The 24056-nt window shown below is 43.4% G+C and overlaps 1 protein-coding gene across 8 annotated transcripts in view; it reads left to right on the top strand.

Annotated features, from left to right (window-relative positions):
- NEDD4L (NEDD4 like E3 ubiquitin protein ligase) overlaps nucleotides 1–24056 on the top strand; it is a 338971-nt gene that overhangs the window by 276083 nt on the left and 38832 nt on the right. For all 8 annotated transcript variants that reach the window (XM_032654296.1, XM_032654293.1, XM_032654292.1 and 5 more), the window contains 6 exons: nucleotides 2840–2971; nucleotides 3468–3587; nucleotides 4653–4850; nucleotides 10928–11005; nucleotides 12431–12485; nucleotides 18122–18180. In XM_032654296.1, coding sequence (XP_032510187.1) covers nucleotides 2840–2971; nucleotides 3468–3587; nucleotides 4653–4850; nucleotides 10928–11005; nucleotides 12431–12485; nucleotides 18122–18180 — 642 coding nt within the window. The remainder of the gene's footprint in view (nucleotides 1–2839; nucleotides 2972–3467; nucleotides 3588–4652; nucleotides 4851–10927; nucleotides 11006–12430; nucleotides 12486–18121; nucleotides 18181–24056) is intronic.

The raw sequence follows: 24056 nt of genomic DNA, 5'->3' as shown, positions 1-24056 counted from the left end.
TTGCTATATATACCCTAATAATACACTGAGGTAAGAGTGTGGCAGGATTTGAGTGAATCTTGGAGAGTCTGTGATAGCGCCAAACATTTATCGTCTTTAAAAGCATTTTGAAACTTTTACAGCTCCAATGTAATTGAGTTCTTCATTTTAATGAAATAAATGGAGCCACCATGAAGCTGCAGTTAAATGGCTCCTTGGCTTTGTGAAACACGGCGGTAGAATTCAGATGAAAAGCTGTGAAGTGTTAAATTAAGCTGACTGGCCGTTCTCTAACTTGTCTCCTGATGAATTCACATGTTCTTGAGGTGGTAAGGAATGCACGTGTGCAGAAGCGCACGCACTCCACGCACACCGCAGGAGAAGGCTGACGTTGGCTCCAGGGCTGCGCCCCTGCCATGGTCTGCGCCCCTGCCATGGTCTGTTCGTAGAAGCCGAGCCCCACCCCCTCCCCAGCTGTGGGAGGTGGTGTTTTGAGTCACAGATGGAATCATCAGCACAGGCTGTTCTTCATGGACCTTTGGAAAGAACCCTATAAAGAACCATCTTAATAACACCATCTTGCGTAAATGGAACTAGATCGTAGGTTGCCAATTCAATTCTCAATAGAAGGTAGAAGGAACATTTTAATCAAATTCAGTGTTCTCTACAACGCTCCTAGTTTTCCATAAACTGATTAGCCCTATTAACTGTGGATCTATGAAAGTGACCTGGTTGCTGGAATACTCTGCTGGAACTCAGTGCTGAGATTATCCGTGACACATGCCAGTTATTTTAGTTTATTAGCTTCCTTGTAAATATCCTTTCCAGGGATACTATAACTGTAAAAGTATCCTTAAGGTTTCCAAAATGGAGTTTTCTAAGGGCACATGTAATTGCCTTTCCGCAGAAAATAATTCAACGGGGAGGCCGAGAAGCAGCATTTAGCATTTAGTGTTCCATTCAGCCAAAACATTTTTGGTCCTCATATAAACAGACAGTATGTCAAGGCTTGATAGCATGTACTTGGCCAAAAATACTAATCAACCACTAACTTAGGTTACAGAGTCCATTGGGTCAGCAGAATCCATTGCTGTAGTGCCCAGATAAAAAGTAGCCTGGAAATAGCTCCTTTGTGTGGGTGTCACAGCGAGAGGAGGAGGGTGGAAAGAGCTTTCAGCTGTAGACAGATTCATCTGTCTTTAATACTCACGGAAGGATCAGGTCTGCATGTTGATATTTCTTCCACTCTTGTTGTATCCCCACAGCTAGATCCAGGACTCTATGTACTCGGAGTCTTGGAATTGCCATTATGGGGCCTTGGGGACTTTATCTGGAATAATGCCAAGGAAATAGTTGCTGCAGTTCTAGCAGAAAGTTGTCTTTCAGATAAGTGCACTTGCCCTGCTGGGTAAATGTGTTTTAGAAATAACCATCAAGGCAGCTGCTTCCTGGTCTGTTTTTCTCTGGAACGTGCTATTTGAGCTCATGAAGTAAGATATTAAGCCTCGTTGCCTGCAGTCCCCAAATTACATGGCTGCATCCCTGATCTTGCTTTTCAGTTCAAGGTCTTGCAGTGGACTGGGGGACCCTCTTTGCCAAGGTACATTGTTGGCAGAGAACACGAAAGATGGGATGAGTACAAGGAGAGATTGGGCTAAGAGGTTGACATCTTCAGCCTAATCAAGAAAACTGCATCTGGTAAAATGTCTGGAGTTTCAGAAGATCCTAATTAGGGAAGACGGTACCCTAAAAGAAGTGGTTTCCTTTTGTAACCGCACGTAAGAGATTATTTCTAACGTTTGGCCTCTTGTTTCTTTTACGCTCTCCCGAGAGCCTTGGTAGTCATGGTTGGCTTCTTGGTCCTACCCCCTTCCTTAGAGTAGCAGCCCTTTCCCAGCTACAGATCTCATGTGCAGCACCCCGACGTCCAGGACGTCCTGGACGGCACTGGCCTCAAGCAAACATCCCCTTGCCTCCGTGAGTCTTTGAGACACCCTGCTTTCCAGCAGCTCTCCACCCCGCCTGCATTTCTCAGACTGCTTCTTACAAGCAAACGTGTCGCAGGAAGCCTGTTGCAATCTACTTTGAACTATCCAACCATAGTCACTCTGTACTGCACATGTCTCTAATCCCAGAAGCTACCTGTGCTCCATTCACCCTTTAAGGAGACAAACTCCATATGGGAGGACGGGGGGAAATACAGCCTCAGTTATCACGCTTCTTTGGAATTCTGGCCTCAGATTGCCAGGTGGCGTCCCAGGCTGGAATAGTTGAGATATTCTGGTCAGTCACTAGCGTGAAAGCAGGCCTCGTAGAGAGCAGACTCTGTGTGTGTGTGTGTGTGTGTGTGTCCGTCCCCACCCCGTGCCGAAAGCTACGTAGTGTAAGGGCCCTAAGCTGGTGAAGAACTTAGGAATAAGCTAGGAGAGCATCCCTGTGACAGCTAGATTGAGGAAACAATATTCAGGGCATCCCTCTCAGAGTCGGTAACATTTAATAATTTGAAGTACCTTTTAGGCTCTACGTGGTTTGACAGTAAAATGCAGCAACTAAAACGAATTGTCATATTATTCTCTTTCCTTATGATCACGTTGGCGGCAACCCTTTATGTTGAAGGCTGCATGGCCTGGAACTGAGTTTTGTAAGATTTTTGACCCTGTGGCTTGGGTGGGAGTTCATTTCACAGTAGGTTTAAAGCTATTGGAAACATATTGCTGTTTTCCAGGCACTCATGTTTTCGGTACCATTAGAATTAACTCACTTTGTCTAGCACAAATAACTCTGGGTACGTATTGCTTTATTAAGTTGATCAGAAAACAAATGCAAGATACTAAATAATAATGATTTCTTACACAAACAGCCATCAGTGGCCTATGTACATACCACGCCGGGCCTACCTTCAGGCTGGGAAGAAAGAAAAGATGCTAAGGGACGCACATACTATGTCAATCATAACAATCGAACCACAACTTGGACTCGACCTATCATGCAGGTACGCAGATCGCCACACAGCTTATGGTCACAGGCAGTAGAAGCCAAAGCGGACGCGAATCCCATGGTCCCGATGTTTACGTGTTGTTCTGAAGAACCCATGTTTAAGAAAATTTTTCTCGCAAATGCATTCCTTTTAAACATAGTATTTGCCCGAACGAAGAATTTGGTCCCTGACTCAGTCTCTCCCTAGATGGTCCATTTTAAAAATGTGACATGAAAGGGTATTTTCAAAGTAAGAGCCCGCTTATTACAATGGGTGGCATCCCTCCGAACCCCCTTTTTTTCTGAGGCTGGTTTTTATGCCGGCCGGTGATTCATTTTTTATTTCCTTTGTTTCCCCATCCTTCCCCCCATTATTATGCGTAGTCATTTCCTCCGTGCGTTAAACAGGCCAGACCTCTCATCATCGCTGGCTGTGTTGTTGGGTCCACCCTCCAGTCACGCGCGCAGGGAGAGCCTCACACGAAGCTAACTTGTGTTTGCCTCCAACGTAGCTTGCAGAAGACGGTGCATCCGGATCCGCCACAAACAGTAACAACCATCTAATCGAGCCTCAGATCCGCCGGCCTCGTAGCCTCAGTTCGCCAACAGTAACTTTATCTGCCCCACTGGAGGTGAGAAGGCTACGTCATCTAACTGGGGTCACGTCTATCCTGTGGCTTCTCCTCATTCTCTCTTCTCTCTGAACTGGGACTTGGGTTTTGCAGCCACCTTCGCTCTGATAATCAGTCTCTGTGTTCGTGGTGAGGGGTGTCCTCGTGCGTTCTCACTCCATGCTGCCCATCCCTGGACTCACCTGATTCCCATTCTCATTGGGCTGAGGCCATGGTGGCTTGTACTGGACATGGGCTCCCCTTTTCAGAACTTTCTCCATTCGTGTTGTGTTTCACTCCTTACTGCCTGTTACCTCATGAGACTCGCATAATAACTCGTATTGGTTCAAATACCAATGCTTACGTTGAGTTTTTAAACATCGCTGTTGCTTTGATCTGTTTTTCCTTTCGACCGTGAGGTCTTCCATTGTATCAGCCTCCGGGTTTCTGATGCCTGTTTGCGTCTCTGAGTCACTGCTGGGCATCTGCTTTGCGCCCTCCTGTTTGTGTGGTTTTAGGGACATCCCTTAACATCACAAATACCAGAGACGAAAGCTTTGCAGTTCTAAACGTGACTGCATCTTAGAGATGGCTGCGGGCTTCTCCATGCCCGGGTTGAAGATGTTGATAAGTGGGAATGGGCGATATCTCCTCCAAACTGTGATGTAAATGTCCTGGGTAACAACTATGCAATTCCAGGTGGCTGTCTCGGTTGATAGGGGTTTTTCTTTTCTGCTCTGAAGATCGCCAGTCCATCGTCGTTAGACTGTGAGCTCATTAAGAGCAGGGGCATGTCCTTCTCCACCTTCTGTAAAGTCTCCAGCCATAATGCTCACTACAGAACAGTATTTTGGGTCCATACCAAGTAGCTGTCAAAGGATGGTGGTTATACGTACTTCATATTGTGTGTTTAACCAGTAGAAACACCTTACAGTTAGATTAATTTTAAAAGTAAACCAAGCAGGTTTCTTAGGAGCTTCCCCGTTGTCCCTCTTCAAAGAGGAGTGTTCCATGACCCCCAGGTACATGTTGACCCCTCTGGACTAGCACCTGGTAAGACTTCTAATGCTCATTATTATTCCTTAGGGTGCCAAGGATTCACCCATACGTCGGGCTGTGAAAGATACCCTTTCCAATCCACAGTCCCCACAGCCATCACCTTACAACTCCCCCAAACCACAACACAAAGTCACACAGAGCTTCCTGCCGCCCGGCTGGGAAATGAGGATAGCGCCCAACGGCCGGCCCTTCTTCATTGACCATAACACAAAGACTACAACATGGGTAAGGTCGCTACTTTTATTTGGCTCCATTTTCATCCTGAGGTCTGGCATTCATTCCTTTATTTCCTTACCCAGTATCCATGGTTCTTGCAGAGAAATTTCCTGGCAGTGAAGCATGTCCCCAGAGGGTCTTCTCAGCTTGGTCTAGACTCCGCACATGGGGGCTGGCGGGGAACAGGTGACTTACAGGCACAGGCTAATGGCCACCTTTGGTACTGGTGCCTTTTCTTCAGAGCACTCCAGGAAAGCTCCAGTTGTGACAATTTACCATATATGGAATAAAAAAGGTAGTGCTACATATAGCTAGGATTTTGATGTTACTGCTTCCCATCTCAGGATGCTGTAACCTTATTAGGAATTCTAATCTTTTTAGAAATGATGTTTCTTTGTCACTTTCTTTTTGCATCTGTGTTGACATTACCCATCTTTATTTTTATTTGATGTGTCATTTTAGTTTTTACTGTTTACATCAGATAAGTATTTTATACTCTGTGCTACATTACTTTCTTTTAATTGTGGATCAGGAGGTATACTAAAGACTTGGTAAATTTGATAGCTCTTTTTTGTGAACATCTTATCACGGTTGGTTATTCCTTATCACAGGGCTCTTCCATGTGCCCCTGAATCATGCATGAGAGAGGATCCGTGTATTGTGTTAACCTGAGAAAAATGAGATTAATGAAAAGTACATATGCATATATTTATGTTCCTCTGTTCACTCTTCATTTCTACAGGGGAGTCAGTGGTGGCTCATTTAATGTAACATAGAGTTCTTTTAAAAGTCAGTGGTATTTTTCTATTGAGCGATCTCTAGACCAATGGTTAGCCTGAAATGCATCCTCATGTTTCTATTTCTGATGCCACCGAAGGTTTGTTTTCCTTCCTCTCCCTTATATCCCCATCTGATTGTCTGGGTACCGCGCGTAACTCAAGTCTTTCTGTCCTCTGGGCTACTTGCTCAGAACTGATGGTATGTGAAAGCTGGTTGAGTTTTGGCGATTGTCACTGGCCCTAGCTCTGTGGTCTTGGACCAAGAGTGAACACATGCTTTAAATTCCCATTTCTAGTGTAGACACCAAGTATACCCAGTTGAAAGAACAGCAGTATCGTGTTAAGGAAGAGACCTGGACCCAAATGGTCTGGACTGTCACTTACACTTTGCCCGTGGTGTGATGGTAATTCAGTCCCTTGAGAATTGGATTAGATGGCCCAGCAGACTCTCTCAGACCTCATGGATCGTGGTACAGTGTGTCTCCACGAGGACAATCTTAGCATTTGGGGCAGGACTGTGCCTGTTATTTGCAAGACATTTAACATCCTTGGCTTCTGCCACTGCATCCTAATAGCCACTGTCGCCGCCCCCCACCACCCCTATCCTAGTGACAACCCAAAAGCTCCCACGCATTTCCCAACACCCCGTAGTGAGAGCCACTCCAATTTTGAAGTAAAGGAATAACCTGCCAAGAGAATTTATCATCCAGATCTGGTAACATTCATTTGGTAAACGCGTCACTGCTGCTAAGGCATATATGATAACATGTAGCTTTGAAGATAAGATTACAGGTTTCTGGCAAGATGAGAGTAAAAGATAGGTCGCTCCTTGGGAAATAGAGTGAGAGAGATTGGTGTGAAAACCTTTTTTCCCTCGTGGACATAGAACCTGTAGCAGTCCTGCTAGTGTACCCATTTCTACTTCCTACAGCACTGCTGGGATTTCTGTTCCTCAGCCAGGAATGGGAGCTCCAGAAATAGGGGGTAAATATTGTAAAAGTAGCTGGATTCGTGTATGCAGCCCCTGTGGCTTGCCAACATAAGCTATGATTTTAGTAATCTGAACTAGCTTAGTAATCAAATCCCCTAACCTTTTCACAGCCTTTCACACCACAACTGCAGTGTAATTGCAGCTGGGCAGATTTTATTTAAAATAGCACCAGCTTTATTTATTGCCTTGCATTGGTGCTGAGTGAAACCCAGTTTGAATTTTCAATTGCCCCTTTCCACCAGATACTTGTGATTCACTGATTTAAATTTTTAATTGGTTAAAACAACATTTTGTTGCTGCTGCTGTCGTTGAAAATCCTTAAGGTAACAACCGGGAATTCCACAAACCGCCACGCTTCTCCTCTAAACTCGGATGTGCTGACACAGCCGCGTTATCCCTGCTAAACGAAGGCCCATACAGAATTCTCGCCGTGGAACGCAGGCTCTAAATTGCTTGTTTATTTTGACAAAAGGTGGAAGGATGGAGAGAACTGTGAAGATAATTTTCGGCTTAAAACCTGCGTTGAGTTTGTTTGGGGTTTGCTTTGTTTTTTAAAGAGAGAACAAATAAGAGAGAACAGCTGTTCTCAGATTTGAGCATTCTCATAGGAAAAGGAAAAAAAAAATTGGTCAGACAGGTTGAGAATAAGGAAAATTGTACTTCTTCCCCCAGCACCCTGTGTCCTCTTGATTCCTGCACTAACCAGAGCAGGAAAATGTTCAGGCCAGCATTTCCCTCGTATACATTGATAGAGGAAAATTCCCTTTGAAGTCTATTTATAAAACACGGCCTCTCGCACACACAAATAGTGGAGGCCGTGTGCCAGCCGTCTATCAGGAATCAAGTCTGACACAGCAAACGAGCATCACTTTGTCCCCACCTGGATCAGGCGGGCTGTGGATGCACGGCAGAGGCCACTGGGGGAGCTGGGGAGAGATTACAGGAGGGCTTCAGCTCATGCATTCCTTCCTTCTGCTGAGGAAGCAGCTCAAAGCATGTGTGTAAGAGTATATTTATATCTTTTACAGGACAAAGCCTTGGCTTATTTTTGTGGCAACAAAGATTATACCTCAGTTAAGTTTCAGGTTTGTTTTCTATTCAGGTCCAAACTAATAAAACTCACTGTAGTCTAGCCCTGGTGGTTGTTCCCTTCCAGGATCGAAAAAGCACAGTTGTCTTTTCAGCTAGCCAGCATGCCCATATTTTATATATTTTTAAATGATTCCGCGGAAAACTTTTTGGGGCGGTGCTGAGCAGCATGTGTTATGTTAGTTCCCCCACCAGGGATCGAACCCGTAGCCCCGGCACTGGAAGCGCAGAGTCTTAACCACAGGACCATCAGGGAAGTCCCCAAAGCCTTTTTTTTTTTTTTTTTTTTGCGGTATGCGGGCCTCTCACCGTTGTGGCCTCTCCCGTTGCGGAGCACAGGCTCAGCGGCCATGGCTCACGGGCCCAGCCGCTCCGCGGCATGTGGGATCCTCCCGGACCGGGGCACGAACCCGTGTCCCCTGCATCGGCAGGCGGACCCTCAACCACTGCGCCACCAGGGAAGCCCGAAAGCCTCTTTTTTTTTTTTGGAAATTAAATAAGATGTTGCTCTTTGCCTTCTGTTTAAAAACGCTTTCAGCTGTAATTGTGGGAAGCAGTTGTGAGATACTGACATAACTGCGAAGAAGTGCCCCTACTGTGCTGAGGAAAGGGAGAAACAGCCACGTGTGGTGTGTGTTTTATTCATTCCCACTTGTATCGTTTGAGACCTCGTTAGGATTCCAGCTGACTGTCATTCCTAAAGCTGTCCCAAGTCCTGTGGGGCCTTGGCTGCCATCTCCGCTCGTCTAGCTGCCCCTCCATCACTCGGGATTCCGTGGGAGGGTGGGTTCCGTGCTGCCTCCCAGGCTCAGCCTGCAGAGCTTGACGGATGGTAGCTGCTGCCATTATTTTGATTTTTGTTGGTATAATAAAATCACGTGACCCCCAGGGGCCTCCAGCCCTCACATTCTATGAATTCCGGGTTTCCGTGCAAGGCCACGTTAGCAGGCCTGTGAAGTTGAATTTACTTTATGCCTTATGCTCCTTCTCCTACGCCCCTGTCACTTTTCTTTAATTTCAGCTTTTTTTTTTTTTTCTTTCAATCACCAGCTCTTTACCAAAAGGGCCGATTGTCTTTCATAGTAGCCTGTGTGTGTGATTCCAAGGCATGGCTGCCCTCACACGCAGCATGCAGAAGCCCCTGTCCTCACCCGTGGAATAGCAGCCTCAGCCTTTCTCTAATCCCAGCGTGAGCAGTGGCTGTGGTCTGCCCAAGCTTCCCCTGCAGTGGCGGCATTACCTGGGCCAGCCCAGAGATGGCCTTAGGTAGCTTTAGTGGGGTTCGGGGCTCTAAGGTTTTCCTTGGTCCATGGCCAAGCGGTCACAGATGTTTACCAGGTTATCAGCTTTTTAGACCTTCTAAATCCTAGATCTACCTAGCATATCTGTTTACACTGTAGGCGTTCCAGTATACTACAGAATACTGGACTATTTTATGCCTCTAATGAGCAAAGGTTGATTTGTATGTGTATGATTCTTGTTATTCTTGCCAGCTCCAGAAATCTATCACTTTGTTACTATCCCTTGATACTAATGGTTTAGACTGTTAACTTGGGGAAAATAATTTTAAAGCTTTATCGAGGTATAATGCACATACCATACAGTTCGCCCATTTAAAATAATACAACTGAATGATTTTTAGACCATCACACATGTGTGCCACCATCACCATAATCAGTTTCAGGCCGTTTGCATCACCCCCAAAGAAAACCCCATACCCATTAGCTGTCACTCTCTGTAATCTAGGGGATGTTTAATATAGTCTTGGTATATAATCATATGTAATTTCATATCCAAACAAAAGTGAGTTTTATTATTTTCCCAGTTTTATACCAACTATTTCATTTTCTTGCTGACTTGGGAAAACGCTGAGGCAGTAAACCTTTTAGTAGTTTGACAGCAACAAAGGCTTTAACATTAATGAAATAAAGGGTTTTTTTTTAAGGTTTTAGGGGTTTTTTGTTTTGTTTTTTATTATCTTAGGCTTATTTGGTTAATAATGTGTTATTCTGCGTTTTATCATTTTGTTTTCTAATCTTTTGGGTTTCAAATAGGGGTTCTCTAAGTTACACTGCATTTTAATTGGGTCTGTAGAAGTGAAGGACAGCTGCCAGACTCTAAACCAGAACCTCTGGGCAAGTTCTTGTTCTCTGTGAGACTCCGTTTCCTCATCTAAAGGAGCAGAGATTACGTATCCAACCCCCATAACAGGGGGGTTGCGAGATCATACACCTGACTGTTCTTTGTAAGTTATAAATATAAAGCATGACCCAAGATGTCAGAGTATGTATTTTTCTGTCATTGGTTCTGTGTGGTATCTTATGAAGCATATCCCTTAAGAAAAATATTTTGTAAACTTTTTGTTTTGTTTTGTTTTGTTTGTGGTACGCGGGCCTCTCCCTCTTGCGGCCTCTCCCGTTGCGGAGCACAGGCTCCGGACGTGCAGGCTTAGCGGCCGTGGCTCACGGGCCCAGCCGCTCCGCGGCATGTGGGATCTTCCCGGACCGGGGCACGAACCCGTGTCCCCTGCATCGGCAGGCAGACTCTCAACCACTGCGCCACCAGGGAAGCCCTAAACTTTTAAGATCTAATTTGTGGAACTTGATCAAGAATCCCAGTAAAGTTCTCTCATCGGGATGCCACTCTGGGATGTTGCCGACTAACTCTGGGGCAGGACATGCCTGGACAGTCAAACCAGATTCAGATTTTCGGCTTCGGCTCAAGAGAGGGTGGAAGGGAGCAACAGCGGATGCAAGCGCTGATGGAATGGGTGTTTCTAACAGGCTAGCTGCCCTCAGCCCGAGCTCAGGGTCCACAGGGAGCTGTCCGACCTGTCCTCACTCCCTCTCCGTGGAGTAGATCCTCCTTATCTTCACTGACATCCTCTACTCTGGTCTCCATGGTAATGTCACTGCTGAAACCCTCTTCCTCTTCACCTGCCCAGGGTCTTGGGGAAATGGTTAACCTTTTACTTAAACATTCTTACTCTCCTCCTTTCATCAAGTTCAAGGAGGAAGAGTAGAATCTTTTTGGAGAGATGGTCAGCCAGGCCTCCTGTACGGAGGTGGGGTCCTCCACTCCCCACTGCAGCAGCCCCCCCCCCCCCCCCCCCCGCCGCAACACACAGGCAACCTGCTTGCTGTGGAACACACACCTCCAGAAGGGGAGGACAAGTACCGCTCACAGAGATCACTCCTAACATCTGCCTCTTAACATTTTTCTTGCAGGAAGACCCACGCCTGAAATTTCCAGTGCATATGCGGTCAAAGGCATCTTTAAACCCCAATGACCTCGGCCCTCTTCCTGTGAGTACACTGGAGACACACGGACCAGTCTGAAAATGTTTACTCGTTCATGGGCCCAGTGTTGATAGGGAAGCCCTGTGACCTTCTCTTTCTCCAGACGTTTTGAATCCCCTTGGTCTGTCGTTTCTTAATAGAATCGGGTACATGACTGAACTGATAGCTCATTCAGTTCACACCACACCTAGCTCTTCTGAAAGAGGTTTCTGAATGGCTGACTGCTAGTGAGAGGTAGACCTTGCAACTAGGATGATGGACGAGGCATTCTCTACAGGTGACAGTTTAAGCAGCACACGTTTATTTTGTAACTTCGCAACCAGCTAATTTCCATCCATATTGCTTGCTGATTTAGTCATAGGAACAAAAATTTTTTTTAAAAAGTGGAAGTAAAGGGCGTACGTAATCACAGAAGGTTTCTATAAGTCATTTATCCAGCAGATGTTTTAAATTTTTCTCCCTTGTCAGTGACTGTTTATAAATCTAATTTTTTATTAGTTTGTTCTCTTTTGGGGCCTGAGTGAGAGTCAAGCTATTTACTCCAAGTTAGATTTTGAATGGAACCTTCACACATGCTTTCGTGTTGACCCACCCCCAGTTTTTTAAAAACCCTTACAGGCTAGAAAGGTGGGATGGAAATGGAAGGGTGCTGGGAATTCTTTTGGTGTTTGTTTTCCAAGAACCTTTCTGTTGCCTGGTGTATGGTATATTACAGCAACATTTGAAGCTAGAAAGATTAGGGTGCAGTCTTCATTCATCAGGTTATACAAATACCCCACACCCTCCAAATATTTGGCTCCGGGGTTTAGATGGAAGGAGACTGGGGAGAGACTGGAGAGAGAGTTTAGTAAGTGAAAGACTGCAGGTTGTCTAGATCTGTTGGATTCTTGACTTTCAGGTAACAAGTAGGCACAGTTCAGATCACGAAAGCGTACCAGCCTGATCTTGGAAAAATTATCCAAGTCTGGTTCCTGAGTAGTGAGAGTTCACAGCAGAGGATTTCAGTATTCGATTGTTCAACCACCTGATGACATGAGTAAAGCGTCAGTCTCTCACATTTTATATCACCCTTCATCCTCCCTTTAGTACTCAATAAATACTCATTTAATTAAATGAGCTATTCAGCCCCAGGCTCAACTTTCACAGTGTGTGGAGTTTCCCTTTGAAGCTTTTGAAATAATAACCCCTGTTTTTCTTGTTCATCATACAGTGAGTGCATCTGAGACTGTAGAACATGTGCTAAAGTGTGTTGCTGGGTGTTGTCATTTGAGTGAGTCCATTTGAAATGTTTCTATTTAGTTTATTCTTTATGTAAAAATGTACCCCAGGGGAGAAGAGTAAGAAAGTGTCCTAGAGTCTTTACCTTTTGCCTTTGATTTTGGAACTGCTGACTAATGTTTGTCTTCTCTTCCTCTCTTCCCCTGATACCAGCCTGGTTGGGAAGAAAGAATTCACTTGGATGGCCGAACGTTTTACATTGATCATAGTAAGTAGGTGCTGTTATGGACGCATAGGTGTTGCAGGTGAAGGGAGGATGAGGGTAATTCAGATGTGACAGTGAAAGCTGTGTCATTTTACTGTTCATCTAGGCAGCCAGGTGTTATGTGGCGAGGATGGTACCAGAGACTCAGTGCCCTCGTACGGTACTGTGCATTCACCCCAGTTTGCTTTAAAGTAGCCCATTCCAGTTTGACCTTGTGACCTATTAACTGTTTTTTTTCATTAAAAAATTTTTTTTTGATTGATGACCCCTTGACTTCTGCGCTTTTAATAAATACACTCTGGTAATAGAAAATAAGATTAGAAGCGATGATTATGTCAGAAATCTGTGTATGAGCAGTGCTTGAAGCAGCCGCTACATTTTTTAAAAGCTGCCTTCAGAGGTCTCAGGGCAAGATGCCCATTCTGACTTATTTTCTATTCACAGCATGTTTCCCTGCACCCAACACACTAATACATGTGCGGTTCTTTTCTTGAAATTATATTTGCTGCAGACATTTGCTCCAGCTCCTATGAATAAACGTGTGGTTTCTCACGCCAACTAAAAGTTAAACTAATAAAGGTTTGCTTTTAGCCAGTGTTGTTGTTTTTTCTTTTCCCCCCTTGTTGAAGTGACATTTTCTCCATGGGATCATATTAGTATATCCCTTAAAACTTCTGAAAATGTATATTGCAAAGAAGTCTTCGAGTAGATTTAAAGTTCACATACGTGTGTGATCTGGTGGAATATATTTATCTTTGTTTTCATTTGGTTCATAAACATGAGCGTTAAGTCTACACCGGATTTCCCAGCCTCACGTTTTCTTAACTGATTGCATTGGTTAGTTAAGCATGTCGCTGAACTGACTGGGAAGCGTGGCCTCGAGGGGTCCTCATGTGGGTGGGGCCTGTCACTGTCTCTCATTTCAGGGCCTCTTCCTGGGTTCCTAAGCGACCAGTGCATGGTAGAGACACCTTCGCTTTCAGGCACGGGAGATTGAGGGGTTTTTAGAAATCGAAGTAAGCAAGAAGCCCAACAATTCAGAATTAAACCAAAGTAGAAGTCCTGGGTGTATTTAGGGGTGTGGGTTACCCTTGCTTAAAATTAGATAGTTCAAAGTACATAGGCCTAGTTTTTGTCTTCGACCGGTGAAAATGCTGATTCTTGCCTACGTTCCAGAATTTTACAGTGAGCATAGCACTGCTGCCATGAATGCTTTACCATATGCGGGTGCCCCCACTTCCTTCCTTCCTGTGCTAGTTATAATCCTCTTTCTCAGCAGAAGTTGCCGAAACAGAAGAGGAGTCACACTGCCTTTTTCCCACTAAAAACAAAAGTTTCCTTTTCAGTTTTTTCATGCATTACAATTTCAGTTTTCAACGAGAGGTACGAGTAATAATGAGCATTTTATTAAAGCAAGGTCTTGACCGGTAACACAGCCTTGGTCCGCCACACGGAGAGTACTTCACACAACATTGTGGCTATGTTCCAGCTGGTGGTCTGATGTCAGGTCCACCTGAAAAAGAACTTTATGAAATGTTCTTGATGTACTGTAAGGACCCAGAAACAAGAAAAACACGATTGCAAAGGGCCATCCTAGTATACATTAGAAATTAGAAAAATCATGGACTGTTTTTCTGTAGGCGTGCGTAGACCTAGTGTGATATGTGGTAAACGCTTGTTAAATGGTGACTGGGAGTCCATTCACGGAGGGCCAGTGGAGCTGGTGTTGTGTTAGGAAGTTGATGCCCTTGGTTGGAAAGTGGAGAGAACCTGCCTTAAGAGGCAACAGCAGCCGTGCCTCCAGCCTCAGGCCTGCCCAGCTCCTGTTTTCCAGGCGATGGGAAAGGGCGGTTCCTTGCTAAATGCCTGGGTGTTTCCCTTATTCCTAATCAGTCCCTCCAAGCTCATCTCAGACATCCCCCATTCCTCTTTTCCAGACCACACAGCACTTGGGAGGCTCCCCCTCTTCACTCCTGGGAATCAAACGATAGGATATAGACCACGTACAGAGCCTTGTTGATTTGAGCGATGCCAGTGTGAGATTTATGATCCTTTACGTGGAGATTAACATTTGCCTTTGCTCAACTATACTGAAAAGTTCTCTTAACCAAATACAGTGTAAATTAAATAACCAAAGACTGTGTAAGAAAAAGGTCTGTTTAGGAGAGCCTCATTAGCTGACAATGTAACATTTCTGCCAGGTCTCCCTAATTCATCAAGGTTTATTCAGTGGAAAGCAATAGAGCGGTGTACATATCAATGAAACAGAGTTCAATTCATATGCCTTTTTTAAAAAAACAAATTCCAGTCTGTGAAAAATGAAGCATATCTATCTTTTTTAAGGCGCTGTATCAGGTACTCAAACCCACTCCAAAATGGGTTTCATTACCTGGAATTTCCTTACCTTCCGAACGAGTCTCTGCTTCTAAACGTTTTTCCCGAATCTTATTTCTGGCAAAATTCAGCATCTCATTTTGCTCTCCTGCTGCCTGCAGGACAGAAGCCAGGCCATCCCTACTACACCATTTGACCGTGAGAGCAGCCAACTTGTAAGGTGCTCAGTCATCCGTCTTCCACTTCACTGGGGCACGTGACTGCACACTGAATATAAAAGGCAGCAGTGCGCTTGTCTCCTAATTCATTAGGTTTTTTTTTATTTTCTGCTTCAAAAATTCTTGAGAAGTGAGACATTTTCAAGGTTAAAAATGTTAAAGATTTACTTTCAGAAGAGCATGAATGCTCAATACTAATCTGCTCTTTAGACTTCTAGATTCATTTGATTGACATTTATCAGAAAGCTCCTATGTCTCAAGCATGGTGTCAGAGGGTGTGGGAAGGTCTTGAACTGAATCCCTACCTCCCTTAGGAATAGCGTAGTTCTTCTTAAAGACCCGATATGCCCAGCCACTGAGTACTTGGCCACAGGCAGTTTATATACAGAGCTAGAAAATAAAATTCCAGGGATGCTGTAAGATCCTGTTTTAATCTTTCCTGCCAGCAGTCTTACCAGACCTGTTAATAGTAGCTAAATGGACTGAGTTTTTTATTCTTCTACTTCATTCCCGCCCCTTTATTTGAAATATTGTGTCTCAAAGACAAAAAGCAAGTTTAGATTCAAAAGTTTTAGGACAAAATGGGTAACTGGCCACCGACAGTCATATGTCGATAATTCTTAAGTGCAAAACTGATCATTATCGTAATCATACAAGACCCATATGTGGTTCTGAAAGCCTAGACTGTTTTAAAAAGAATCTGTTTTCGCCATCAGCTTCATTTGGTCATTTAAAAAGTCAGGCTCCTGCTACATGCTGGGAAATGTGTTAAGTGGTGGAGAGGGGGCTGTGGAGATGAACAGCACACAGTTTCTGGTCCTCAAGGGGCTTAGGTTCTAGTAGGGAGTGCCAGGAGGTATTTAAGTGTTGTCTTAGGGGAGTGAACCGGTTGTTACGTAGAAATACTTGCTGAGTGTCTGGGCTCCAGCAGTGGAAGAAGGCTGCAAAAGAGCCTTGTAGAACTTTTCAGGTGGATCCCAAATAATGAGTGAGGTTTAGCCAGGCACGCCCAGCAAAGAGCAATTCTAGGAGGGAGAAAGCGTGCGCAGGTGTGTGAAGCTGTGCAGGTGACACCATGTTCAGAGGAGCGCAGTGGGGTTGCAAACGGCCAAAGGGAGTCTGCTGGTACGGGGACTCGGGTCCCTTCCGCAGCCAGGCGGGAGCGCCTAAGGGATGGTGCAGAAGGGAGTCTGACGCGGTCAGGTTTGTGCTCTAGAGCAGCCGTCCCCAGCCTTTTTGGCACCAGGGTCCTGCCTTGTGGAAGACAGTTTTCCCACGGATGGGGGTGGGGGAGGAGGGGTGGTTCGGGGGTGCTGCGAGCGCTGGGGAGCCGCAGGTGAGGCTTCGCTCGCCGGCCCTCGGCCCGGGGGTGAGATCCCCTTGCCAGAGCTTCAAAGGAAGTTTTGAACGGGGGTGAGTGAGACTGAGGCCAGGGAGACCTAGAGAGTAGTCCAGGGAGAAGATGAGCGCTCGGGAAAGAAGCCTTTTCAGAGAGGTGGGGACAGGTGGTGACCACCGGAGTGAAAGGTAAGCGAGGATGGAAGGTATGGCAGGTGCCGTCTTGAACAGTGGACGGATGGCCTGTGGTGCTGTTGCTGAGGAGTGCAGGGTTGTATGGACCATTTTGGTAGTGGAAGATTATGGGTCAGATTCTGACAGAGTAGGGTTTGAGGTGTTTCCCAGGGGAAATCCAGGTGCAGGTGTCAAGGATGGAGCTCGAGGTTCTGGTTTGGACAGATGTGGGGGCCATCATATGGAGGTAGTAGGTAATTTATTTTCTGGTTTGATGATGGTACCCAGTCTATATATAGTCTAAGGCAGTTTTTACTCAGCTATATTCTTTTTCTTTTATTTCCTTTTCTCCTGTTTTGCATCACAGCAACAGCTCTTAATTTCCAAAAACCTCTGTCTTCAAAGTAAGGGACCCAAAAATACCTTTTGCTTCATCCATCAGCGTTCTCTGAAACAGTTGAAACAGTTCTTGTAACTTTTCTGCCAGCGTGGATCTAGAATCGTCATGTGCTTTGGTAGCTTAATTTTAAAACTTCACCACTGCTTTTGTTAAAATAATTATCATACCAGACTTCGAAAAATTCCTGGGATAGTCATTAAAACCAAATTTATTAGTTATTCTTATCAGTCCACTTACGAAGTATACCAGAAAAAAACAGACTGTTCTTCTCAAACAGATCATTTCCTTCTTTACAAACCAACTTAGATTTCCTAACACTCCAGAGAGAAACCTATTCTTCCCCGTCTACCCTCCCCATATCTTTCGCGTGAGTTCATTCCTGCGCCCCCCCCCCCCATATATACACACAGTAGCGTAAAGTCTTTTCAATTAAGGCACGGTCACAAATCCCAAGTGATCCAGGTAGCTAATGTGTGTTTCCACCTACACCATTGAAGCAGTGGTATAGGTGCCATTTACTAATCTTATTGACGTTGACTCATTTGGAAGAAAGAACCACTTCTCACCAGCCTGACCAAAAGGGAAACTTTTCTCTGGAATCCTCCTCTGTGGTATCTAGTTCTCACTTTTTGGACTGCCTTAGCTGTTTTGATTTTTGTGTGCATATGAGTGACACATGTCATGGATTATTCATTTGTTCAACTTAAGCTTTTTAATTGAAAGCCGTTTGCAACACCAGAAGCAAAGGAAAGAGTATTTGAAATGAGAAAAAAATCATGTGTGTGTGTTAACTTTTGGGGAACTAAAATCTTTTATGCTTTTCTTTAATTAAATGAAAGTCAACCTCAAGTTATAAATCCTTGAAGGTACAGGGGTTTATAATTGAAATTTCAGCAGATTGCTTGCCCAAAACAGTGTGAATAGATGGTTTTACTTTAGTTGTGCATTTTTGATTGTTTTTAACTAAACAGTATGGGGGGCTGTGGTGCAGACTGCCTTACAGAGTATAGTTCTCTTCTAACCCTGAGATACTAAGTTATTTATCCTTGGGAGTCAGAATGAGGAACTGGGGGAACTTTTGGAAAATCCAGAAATAATTCTTTCTAAAACATTTTGGACATGAAATAGATTGAACTAATAAGCCGGCTTTTGTGTTTGTTTTTAAATATTTCCAGATAGCAAAATTACTCAGTGGGAAGACCCAAGACTGCAGAATCCAGCTATTACTGGTCCGGTTAGTATTCTCAAGTTCTGACTCTTCAGTATAATATTTTGGTTTCATCTAAACACACATTTCTTGTATATTCCTGCTTACCTTGATGCCAAGGGCCTGACTGGTGTCCGTGAGGAATTTAGCTTTACTCCGTCTCCTCCTTCCCGGAATTTCTGGGTGAGGTACAGCTACATTTGCCTTTTCACAGGGCTTTCAATATAAAGGAAAAGAAAATGGTTTGCTAGTGGTAACCAAACTAAACATTCTCTTTTGTCTTTTATAAAAGGGTAGATTAAAAGTATAACAAACAAAATGTCCTCTCTTCCTTTTTTTTTTTTTTTTTTTTTTTTTTTTTGCGGGTACGTGGGCCTCTCACTGTTGTGGCCTCTCCCGTTGTGGAGCGCAGGCTCAGCGGCCATGGCTTACGGGCCCAGCCGCTCAGCGGCATGTGGGACCCTCCCAGACCGGGGCATGAACCCGCGTCCCCTGCATCGGCAGGCGGACTCCCAACCACTGCACCAGCAGGGAAGCCCACCTCTCTTCCTTTTTATATGAAGCAAAACTTTGTCCTGTATTTGTAGAGTTTTAACGTTTCTTGAGGCCAAGGGTAGTATATGTATGCTAACAAATTTAAATTGGATCTGGAATCTCTTCCAGCTCTAAAACTCTGCAAAGGTTTGGGTGAGGGGGTAGCTGCACTCCAGAACTGGCAGTTAAGAATCTTATCTCTGCTGACCCACTAACTTTCTCATAGTCCCCTTATGTGTGTTCATAAGGAAGAGTGACACCCTGGCACTGGTCAGCAGACACCTGGTATCAAACACCTGAAAGGAGTCTGTGGAATACTCCAGAGTCTTTTGTCAGTGGTTACGTGAGTTCAAGGAGAGACTCTGGAATTGCAGGACCTGTACTGGGATGAGCAGAAGATTGCAAATTGGGGAATCTTTTAATAACTGGAGGAGCTAAAGGAAGGGGTGTTTGTTATATCAAGTGCTGAGCTAAGGCACCAATAGGTATATTTAAAATACGAATTTTGTGGCTTTAATCTGATTTGGTTCAAATTACATTTTGAATTATAGGTCCATTTGAAAACTTGACAGTGCAGACGCACCTTGATACCTGACATCCCTTTAGTTACTTGTTGGATTTGGATTTGTCCAGCTGCTTTGCTTAGCGGTTGATGCAAAGTGCCCAATGCCACGTGGGTCAAAACAGGCGTCAGCTCCTCTGCATGTAGCTTAACAAACACCTGCTTCACTACCACGGCTCCTTTTGTTACCTTCACAGTCACAATAAGTTAGAGTAGTATTTTCTCTTCTCCATCATGAGAAACAAGGTAAATTCAAGAAACGATGCTGTTTTCAAGCAACAGAAGACTTTTGACAATGATGAAGCCTTTTCAAATATTTCTACTGCTTATTGATCATGTCTTCATGCAACACTGTTAGTTTTTATAATTACTATTGAAAATTATTTAGCATCATAAATCCAGGTAGATGTGCCCTGAAGAAAGCTGATTCTTTGTTTTCTACTAACAAAAGAGCCTTGTTTACTCTTTTTTTTTATTATTGGTAGTATTTCTTTCAATAAGAGCATGTGTATTTAGGTAATTATTACCTTAGTGTAGATGTAATCTGTTTACCTTAGTGTAGATGTAATCTGTTAAATCTTCGTTTTAATTCAGTTCTAAATTTTTGGTAATTTCCATAATGGTTTCTTTCTGTCCTTAACTTATAAATTATTTAGAATATGCTTTTTAGTTTCTGAGAGTGTGAGAGGGTTTTTACCTGTTTCTTACTGATTTCTGATTTTATCGCATTGTGGTCATATAACATTGTCTATGGAATATTATCAGACATTTGAAACGTCTTTGGAGGCTTGGCCATTTTTTGTTAATGTTCTTTTTGTGTTTGAAAAGAATGTGTATTCTGTCTTTGCTGGGTATAGAGTTCTTTATATATGTCTGTTACATCAGGCCTATGGTGTTCAAATTTTCCATTTCCATGACAACATTTTTCCTGGCTTTTCTTTATCTAACCGAGTCAGCTGGGTCAGCATCTCCCATGGTGACTGTGGCTTTGTCAGTCATTATGTTCACTTTCTCTTCACTAGTACTTGCCTAGTATATCTTTCCTGTCCTTTAACTATCTCTGTTTTATCTTTTTTCTTGCCTTCTTTTGGACTGATAGAGTACTCTTTATTTTCTTTCATTTGCTATACTTGCTTGGACGTTGTATTTTCTATTTCTGTTCTTTTGGTGCTCACATTAAAATTTTTAACCAATATACTTGACCGTTGTCAAAATTAATCACTCTCTACTCTTCTCCTGGATAATATATGACTTTGGGGAACTTCAGTGCTGTTCTTCCCACTCCTACTTTCCATTGTTCAGTGGAATTTAAAAACTACCTTGTCTTTAAACTTGCCAAATAATCATTAATATTTTCTCTTTTTTTCAACAGTCAATGCTTGTTTAATTTACTTATATGTAAACAAATTCCTTTGCCCACCATTGTTCTTTTTTTTCTAATATCTTTATTGGAGTATAATTGCTTTGCAATGGTGTGTTAGTTTCTGCTGTATAACAGAGTGAATCAGCTGTACATATACATATATCCCCATATCTCCTCCCTCTTCTGTCTCCCTCCCACCCTCCCTATCCCACCCCTCTAGGTGGTCACAAAGCACCGAGCTGATCTCCCTGTGCTATGTGGCTGCTTCCCACTAGCTATCTATTTTACATTTGGTAGTGTATATATGTCCATGCCACTCTCTCACTTCGTCCCAGCTAACCCTTCTCCCTCCCCGTGTCCTCAAGTGCATTCTCTACGTCTGCGTCTTTATTCCTGTCCTGCCCCTAGGTTCTTCAGAACCCATTTTTTTCTTAGATTCCATATGTATGTGTTAGCATACGGTATTTGTTTTTCTCTTTCTGACTTACTTCACTCTGTATGACAGTCTCTAGGTCCATCACCTCACTACAAATAACGCAATTTCGTTTCTTTTCATGGCTGAGTAATATTCCGTTGTATATATGTGCCACATCTTCTTTATCCATTCATCTGTCGATGGACACTTCGGTTGCTTCCACGTCCCCACCATTGGTTCTTGCATCTACTTTTTTCCAGGTTAAGTTTTCTCCTTAATAAAGTTTAATCTCTAGTTCATGGTTCTCAAAGTGTGGCCTATAGATCAACAGCATCATTCAGAAGCTTACTAGAAATGTAAATTTGGGTCTCCCAACCCAGACCTACTGAAAAGCAGCAACTTTGGTTGTGGGCCCTGCGGTCTGTGTTTTAACATACGCTCCCAGGGATTCTGACACTGACTCAAGTTTGAGAACCTCTTCTCTGGTGACAATTTCAGTGAGGGTCTGAGAGAGGGGGGCTTACCTACCTCTCTGTTAAATGATAGTTTAGCTGATTATAGAATCCTTAGTCAACAATTTCTTTCCTTCAGTACTTTGGAGACTTTTTTTTTTGTCTCTTCCGGCCTCCATTACTGATGATGAGAAGTTCGTTGTCACTCTAATTGTCATTTTTTTGGTGAGTAAATCTCTCTTCTCTGGTGATTTTGAATTTTTCTCTGTGTCTTTGATTTTCTACAGTTTTACTCTCATGAATCTAAGTGTGGATCTCTTTTTATTTATTCCGCTCTGGATTCATTGTGACTCTTCCACATGGGGATGGTGTCTCGCCTTTATTCAGGAAAATTCCCTGCAGTTATTCCTTCACTTACTGTACCTTTCCCATTTTTATTATCTGCATCAGTAATTCCTATTGGGTATTTGATTCAGTTTTACATTCTGTCTCCCTTATCTTTTAGCTTTCCGATCTTCTTTCTCATTGCTGTATTGTGGGCTCAGCTCTTCCAGTTAATTATCTTTTAAGCTTTTTATAATCTACTCTATCAGTTCATTGTGTCTGTTATTTCAGTGACTGGATTTAATTGCTCAAAGTTCTATTTGGTCTTTTTCGATTTGCTTGGTCTTTTTAGTTATTGTTATTTGGTCCTGTTCTTCCCTTTTATTTATTTTTCTATTCGTACTTACAGCTTTTTAATCATTCTTAAAATATTTGTTCCAGTGCCTCTTCTAGATTATTTTATTATCTCTGCTTCTAGGGGCATTAAATCTCCCACTTGTTATGTCTGTAGACTCTCCTCGGTGGTAGTTGATTGCCTAGTTCAGTTTATAATTTTGTGTTTTTAAGTGTGTGTGTGCTCATCTTCATTTTTTTTCTTTATGGGGCTTTTATACATCCTGACTTGTATTTACTGTTAACTTCTTAGCTTGGGTTTATGCCCCCTTAGTTACTATAACTATGGACCTCCTACCTACGTTGGTGTAGGCTTGGGAGTCTGAATTTATTAGAGGTCTGGTTTTTTTGTTTGTTTTTCTTCCGGTTACCATCCTGGATAGAAGGGAAGCTTCCTTGCAACTCTCCCAGGCCTGTGAGTAGAATTTTCTTGAACCCTGTCCAGATGTAGGTCTTAGGCAGGGAACTCTGTCTGACTCCCCTGGTCATTACAGACTGTAGGCCGTGCTCTATGTCCCCATGTGAGGATTAAAAACCCAAGCCCAAGCCCCAAGTCTAGGTCCAAAGCCCACTTCTTTAATTTTGTCTTTCTGCATATCTGGTACCTAGAGTTTTTTTCCCAAGTTTTAAAAGTACCTACATATTAGGGGAGAGGGGACCCTCCTGTGGCATTACTGTGAGTCAGTATGCTGTCTGTGTGACAAGCATCACCATTAAAAGCATTAAAAACGTGAAGTGCTATTTGTAGTTGCTACTCAAGAACACTATCTCATGCTTGTGTAACACTTTGTACTTATTCAAGAACTTTATAATCAACTGCTTTGAAACTCACAGCAATCCTCTCAGTATGGTGGGGAAGAAGTTGGGATTCCCAATTTGTCAGCAGCTCAGAAAGCTAATTGCCAAAAGTTTGGCACATGTCAGAATCCAGGCCAGAGCCCCAGATGTGCTGGCTTTACCGATGTCTCCGTGTCAGGCCTGAGCCCTTCTCTGCAAGGAGCTCCAGTGTCCGTAATGGACAATAATGGCATGAAAACCTTTAGACCCCACTTACACAATGTCAGGTTTTCATTTTGTTCAAAAAAGAAAGCATATTTAATAGAGAGCAACTTTAGTCAACAGATATGTTAATTCTTTAAATAGCTTATCTTACACATTATATTGCATGTAAGAAAATAAAATGCCAGATTTTCAAGAGAGAATAAATAATTTGGCCTGTCCAATGCAGAAATGTAATTCTCTTCAGAGGCTGCAACGTATGGATGTCTTTATCCTGGTATGTTGTTGGAATCTTTAAAGGAGAAGAATATAAAAACCTACTCTTCTTAGGCCATCATAAGAACGATCCCTAGAGAGAAAAGATGAGTATTGGAGGAGGAGGGGTATTTCTGAACTTTCACGCATCATTCCCCAGAAGAAAGACCAGAAATATCTCAGTACTGATTTCCACCGACATCTAGTCAGCACCCACCAGGTTACACGCGGACAAAGGCAGAGATCCCGTGGGCGGGGGGCAACACTTTGAAATATATTCTTTGGGAAACTTGTCATTTAAGACAGTTGAACTTGCATTCACAGTGATGAATGTTTAACCCTTCTTTCAACGTTTTCAGGCAGGGAAATAAAAACAAAAAGTAATTGCTGGGAATCACAGATTTTTGGAAAGGGAAGAGCCTTAAAATTTGACTAGTCAAGTCTTTCTGCTTAACTGTGAAGGAATTCCGGAGTGGAGAAGTTATATCACAGAGCTAGCTGGCAGTAGAGTCTGCCCTGGAAGTCATGTCTTCTGAAGCTGGCATGAGATAATAAAAGGAAACCTTTTTTTTTTTTTCAGCTTAATTTTCTTCTGTTACAGTTAAT

This window comes from Phocoena sinus, chromosome 14 (genome assembly GCF_008692025.1).
Source record: "Phocoena sinus isolate mPhoSin1 chromosome 14, mPhoSin1.pri, whole genome shotgun sequence".
Classification (NCBI taxonomy): domain Eukaryota; kingdom Metazoa; phylum Chordata; class Mammalia; order Artiodactyla; family Phocoenidae; genus Phocoena; species Phocoena sinus.
The sequence above is the reverse complement of the archived record's forward strand: the minus strand, read 5'-3'. Positions and strand labels throughout refer to the sequence as shown.